General features: G+C 36.2%; 1 protein-coding gene across 13 annotated transcripts in view; it reads left to right on the top strand.

Moving 5' to 3' along the window:
* Positions 1-6,596, top strand: part of PRRC2C (proline rich coiled-coil 2C) — a 112,548-nt gene that overhangs the window by 66,855 nt on the left and 39,097 nt on the right. For all 13 annotated transcript variants that reach the window (XM_017530022.2, XM_017530019.2, XM_017530021.2 and 10 more), the window contains exon 17: positions 2,809-3,017. In XM_017530022.2, coding sequence (XP_017385511.1) covers positions 2,809-3,017 — 209 coding nt within the window. The remainder of the gene's footprint in view (positions 1-2,808; positions 3,018-6,596) is intronic.

Raw genomic sequence — 6,596 nt, 5'->3', positions numbered from 1 at the left:
TACAGGTGTGAGCCATTGCACCTGGCCGAAATCAGCTTTCTATTAGAAAAATGGAATAACAGTAATAGGGTTTTTGTTTGTTTTTTTTGTTGTTGTTTTTGTTTTTGTTTTGGGTGAGACGGCATCTCTCTTTGTCACCCAGGCTGGAGTACAATGGTGTGATCTCAGCTCACTGCAACCTCTGCCTCCCAGGTTCAAGCAATTCTCCTACCTCATCCTTCTGAATAGCTGGGTCTACAGGCATGTGCCACTATGCCCGGCTAGTTTTTTTGTTTGTTTGTTTGTTTTTTTGGTATTTTTAGTTGAGAGAGGGTTTCATCGTGTTGGCCAGGCCAGTCTTAAACTCCTGACCTCATGTGGTCTGCCTGCCTTGGCCTCCCAAAGTGCTGGGATTACAGGTGTATGCCACCATGCCCAGCCAGTTTCTAAAAAGTGTTCATTTCATTTTCATTTCATCTCTCAGTCTTTATGTTAATGCTAAGTTTTAGTTATTTTAGAAGAATTGTTTGTAGATAGTTTTCCTGTGGCCCGTCCCTGGATCATATACCTATGTTGCCATACCTAACAAGTATCACCTTCCCCTGTTGCTGTACTTAACAAGTTGTCACCATCCTGAATTGTATACTTGTTTCCAAGAAAAATATTTTTATTGTATGTGTAATTTCCAATTAAAACATATTTTGTATTTTTGAAAATTGAATTTATTTAAATTACTTTACCCTTTCTTGATAGTTATAATTGTTCAGATGTTATACCTGTAATAAAAAATTACATCACCTTAGCTAATTTTTCTTGGAAATATTATTTGATGGATTTATATTTCACATACTCACTGGGATATAGAATAATTTTAAGATAGCCAAAATAATGAATGGTTAGTTGGAAAATAAGTTGAAAAATGATCTTGAGTTTTTCATCCCCTCGGTAATTCTGGTATGTGTTCACCTATCCTACCTTATATTCACACACAGCTTACACATTTATTTTAATTTATTAGCTTATTTATTTATTGAGACCAGGTCTCGCTCTCCCAGGCTGGAGTGCAGTGACATGATGGCAGCTCACTACAGTCTCAACCTCCCCAGCTGAAATGATCCTCCTACCTTAGCCTCCCGAGTAGCTGGGACCACAGGCGTGAACAAAAATGCTAATTTTTGCATTTTTTTGTAGAGACAGTGTTTCACTGCATTGCTATATACAATATTTATTTTTAACGACTCCACACTATAGACAAGGGTCTACATAAAACAGAGACATTAAGAGTCATAAGACCAGCTAGGCTGGTCATCTTACCTTAAACAAATCAACTTATTTCATTTTTTAAAAACAATATTTATTTATTTGTGTTTGTTTTTAAAGTAGAGACAGGGTCTCCCCATGTTCCCCATGCTGGTATTAAACTGCTGGCCTCAAATGATCCTCCCACTTCGGCCTCCCGTCATGCTGAGATTACAAACATGTGCCGCAGCACTAAGCCAGTTTATTTCATTTTTTGAAAAAGATAAATAATAATAGCAGCCACCTCTTAGAATGGTTAGATGCAAATGAGGTAGAATGCTATATAGATCTTTTAAAGCACTATACAGATCTGAGGCTAACAGAGGTTTAAGACATAGGATAATTTTGTTTTCTGTATTTTGTTTTTTTTTTTTTTTTTTTTTTTTTTTTTGAAGAGATAGGGTTTTGCCATGGTAGCCAGGCTGGTCTCAAACTCCTGGCAGGTAATCCGCCTGGCTTCGCCTCTGAAAGTGCTGGGATTACAGGCGTGAGCTACTGCCCAAACATGAATTTTGAGGGATACATGCAAACCACAGTTTTAGGGAAAGTATTTTTGCTATTCCAGATAATTTTTAAAAGGGAAATTTTAAACTTGGAATTTGAACATCCCTTTAAAATTCCAAGAGAATCAGGATAACCAAAATACTCAGCAGGATAGTTCATTTGCTGTAACCAAACTATTAGAATTTTAAGTAACAATACTCAGGGACTATTTTGATATGATTTTTGTGCCATGTAGATAGATAGCAATAACTTTGAACCTGTAGAAATGGCAGTGACTAATTATAATCGAATGTTTTATAAGAGTACCATGTAGAAGAAATGAACTCATTCTTCAAATGTTTGAGGTTATGGCCAGGCACCTAGTAAGCTTTTATCTTGAGTAATACGATAGGCTAAGGTGGAAATGAATTAGTACACACCCATTTCCCATGATCAGTTTCACTTGGAAATTTTTTTTTAAAAACCCGAAAGTTATTCTTTTAGGAAATAAGAACTGTTAAGAACTGTAGGAGATAACATTTGGTTTGTGAAGCGAATTATTTCCATATTAAAGGTTTTTCAAGTAATTATATCAATATGTAAATCTGATAGTATTTTTTAAAATGTACATAGTTGTAATTATGGAATGCTCTTTAAAATTTTTGTTTTTATATGCTGGCCACTTTTGGGGAGCATTCATTTGTGAATACTTTGAACTTGCTTGGATCACAGAAATTTTCTGCTATAAACTGTTAATTAGCTCATTTATAAAATGATAGACAAATAGACTCTAAGAACTTCTGGTATAATTAGAATTGTAGAATATAATTGCTGGAAAGAACTCTAGGGAGCTAGTCTACTTTATTAGGAAAATTGGTTTTAGTGAGATTGTATTCAACAGAAGTCACTAATGCTTGTTTGGTTACAGTTAGGGTTTTCTATCCCAACAGTGTTTCATCTTAGAATGAACTTCAGAAACTGCCAATAAGCATTTTTCTTTTGTTTGGATAGGTTGAAATAGTAATATCTCAAGATATTTTTTTGTAGGCCATTTGATGACCAGTCTGCAGGCACAACTGGGGTTGACTTTGTCAATGGCAGCTCTGCACACCATCAGGAAGGAGTATCTAATGGTACAGGACAGAAGAACTCCAAAGATTCTACTGGGAAAAAACGAGAAGACCCCAAACCAGGTCCTAAAAAACCCAAAGAGAAAGTGGATGCTCTGTCACAGTTTGATCTCAACAATTATGCAAGTATGTCCTAGGTTCCTTTCATTTCATTTGTTTATTTGTTACATTTTAAAATGTAGATACCACAATTAAGTCTTCTAAGAAGGAAAGAGTTGCATGTTCAGGGTACACATAGTGGCTGATTATGAAACACTAATTTTATGAACTTAAGCTAAAATAACTCCAGCTTTTAGTGTAGCCTTGAACACTTAATAAAATTTTTGTTAAAAATAATCAATCCAACAGCATTGCACTATTCTTCAAAATAAAGGGGAAGAAAAATAAACACTCTGCTTTGCCAGATTTGAGAACACACAGAAATCCGAATTAAGATTCTTAGTTATATCAGTATAGATGCTGTATTATTAATAGAAAAGAAATGTTAAATTCAGTGAGTTATGACCTTGGTAAAATTGGTATCTAAGATAAGGCAAATAGAGAATAAATAGTAGGACAAGGGGCATTGTCACTGTGGATAAATATTTTAGGAAAGCCATGAAGTAATAGAGGATCAAATGTGAAGGATAACACAAGCAACAAGAAGATTTTGGATGAGGAAACAGACATGGAATATCTGTGTATAGACATTTGTATATGTAAAATGTGCTACTTGCCATTCATTTGGATGAAACTGGAAATACTGAATAAAATTGAGAGATTTCCTAAGTTTAGACCAGATAGTTGTAATTAATAGTAGCAAGGGGAAAGTTGGGTTAGTTGCAGTTACTCCATTTTAGAGATATAAATGAGGTTTTTCTTTCGTTTGCCCAAATGTTATTTGTACATATTAAGCCCTGATTTGAGCCCAACTCATGGACATTATTTTTAACCAGTGGTTCTCAAAGTGTGGTCCCCAGATCATCAGCATCACCTGGAAATTTGTGAGCAATGCAAATTCTTCATTTGTTTGTTTGTTTGTTTGGAGACAGAGTCTTACTCTGTTGCCCAGGTTGGTGTGCAGTGGCAGTCTTGGCTCATTGCAACATCTGCTTCCTGGACTCAAGCAATTCCCCAACCTCAGCTTCCCGAGTAGCTAGGACTAGAAGCATGAGCTACCATGCCTGGCTATTTTTTTTTTTTTTTTTTTTTTATGGGTTTTTGCCATGTTGTCCAGGATGGTCTCAAACCCCAGAGCTTAAGCCATCTGCCCACCTCGGCCTTCCAAAGTGCTGGGATTACAGGCATGAGCTACCACGCCCAGCCATAATATTGCTGTGTTAAGACTCTATATATTTCTGAAGTGGTGATAGAAATTAAGCTCTTTATTTCAGCTCATTCCAGTTATCTTTAAGAGTTAGTCATCTTTAGTTCTTTTTCCTGATAACATTGTTTAAGTAATATCTCTAATCTAAAATGTTAAAAAGAAGAGGGCATTGGAAACTGAAAGTAGTGTTCAAATTTCCATAAATGCTACATGCAATTGGGTGAACTAAGGAAGTTGAAATAATAAGATAGGCTTTACACACACATTTTAATGTAAGTGAAAAACTGAGGTCAATTTAGAATTATGATGAGGTTTTTCCACATGAAATAAGGTGCGTGTGACATCCTTTGAAAAGACTTTTCATTGAAATGAGAATATGCTTCATTTTACAGAGTTAATGAGTTTTAAGAGGATTCTAAAAAAGAGATATAAGCGTCTTAGATAAATTGGAATCAACTGGATTTTTTTCTTCTGAAATCAAGTTTCACTCTTTTTTTTTTAAGACAGCCTTGCGCTGTCACCAGGCTGGAGTGCCGTTGTGTGATCTCAGCTCACGGCAACCTCCACCTCCTGGGTTCAAGTGATTCTCCTGCTTTAGCCTCCTGAATAGCTAAGATTACAGGCACGTGCCACCATGCCCAGCTAATTTTTTGTATTTTATTAGAGACTTTAGTGGAGGGTTTTACCATGTTGGCGAGGCTGCTCTCAAACTCCTAACTTCAAGTGATCTGCCTGCCTCTGCTTCCCAAAGTGCTGGGATTACAGGTGTGAGCCATTGCACCTGGCCGAAATCAGCTTTCTATTAGAAAAATGGAATAACAGTAATAGGGTTTTTGTTTGTTTTTTTTGTTGTTGTTTTTGTTTTTGTTTTGGGTGAGACGGCATCTCTCTTTGTCACCCAGGCTGGAGTACAATGGTGTGATCTCAGCTCACTGCAACCTCTGCCTCCCAGGTTCAAGCAATTCTCCTACCTCATCCTTCTGAATAGCTGGGTCTACAGGCATGTGCCACTATGCCCGGCTAGTTTTTTTGTTTGTTTGTTTGTTTTTTTGGTATTTTTAGTTGAGAGAGGGTTTCATCGTGTTGGCCAGGCCAGTCTTAAACTCCTGACCTCATGTGGTCTGCCTGCCTTGGCCTCCCAAAGTGCTGGGATTACAGGTGTATGCCACCATGCCCAGCCAGTTTCTAAAAAGTGTTCATTTCATTTTCATTTCATCTCTCAGTCTTTATGTTAATGCTAAGTTTTAGTTATTTTAGAAGAATTGTTTGTAGATAGTTTTCCTGTGGCCCGTCCCTGGATCATATACCTATGTTGCCATACCTAACAAGTATCACCTTCCCCTGTTGCTGTACTTAACAAGTTGTCACCATCCTGAATTGTATACTTGTTTCCAAGAAAAATATTTTTATTGTATGTGTAATTTCCAATTAAAACATATTTTGTATTTTTGAAAATTGAATTTATTTAAATTACTTTACCCTTTCTTGATAGTTATAATTGTTCAGATGTTATACCTGTAATAAAAAATTACATCACCTTAGCTAATTTTTCTTGGAAATATTATTTGATGGATTTATATTTCACATACTCACTGGGATATAGAATAATTTTAAGATAGCCAAAATAATGAATGGTTAGTTGGAAAATAAGTTGAAAAATGATCTTGAGTTTTTCATCCCCTCGGTAATTCTGGTATGTGTTCACCTATCCTACCTTATATTCACACACAGCTTACACATTTATTTTAATTTATTAGCTTATTTATTTATTGAGACCAGGTCTCGCTCTCCCAGGCTGGAGTGCAGTGACATGATGGCAGCTCACTACAGTCTCAACCTCCCCAGCTGAAATGATCCTCCTACCTTAGCCTCCCGAGTAGCTGGGACCACAGGCGTGAACAAAAATGCTAATTTTTGCATTTTTTTGTAGAGACAGTGTTTCACTGCATTGCTATATACAATATTTATTTTTAACGACTCCACACTATAGACAAGGGTCTACATAAAACAGAGACATTAAGAGTCATAAGACCAGCTAGGCTGGTCATCTTACCTTAAACAAATCAACTTATTTCATTTTTTAAAAACAATATTTATTTATTTGTGTTTGTTTTTAAAGTAGAGACAGGGTCTCCCCATGTTCCCCATGCTGGTATTAAACTGCTGGCCTCAAATGATCCTCCCACTTCGGCCTCCCGTCATGCTGAGATTACAAACATGTGCCGCAGCACTAAGCCAGTTTATTTCATTTTTTGAAAAAGATAAATAATAATAGCAGCCACCTCTTAGAATGGTTAGATGCAAATGAGGTAGAATGCTATATAGATCTTTTAAAGCACTATACAGATCTGAGGCTAACAGAGGTTTAAGACATAGGATAATTTTGTTTTCTGTATTTT

This window comes from Cebus imitator, unplaced genomic scaffold, assembly GCF_001604975.1.
Source record: "Cebus imitator isolate Cc_AM_T3 unplaced genomic scaffold, Cebus_imitator-1.0 Scaffold62, whole genome shotgun sequence".
Lineage (NCBI taxonomy): Eukaryota > Metazoa > Chordata > Mammalia > Primates > Cebidae > Cebus > Cebus imitator.
The sequence above is the reverse complement of the archived record's forward strand: the minus strand, read 5'-3'. Positions and strand labels throughout refer to the sequence as shown.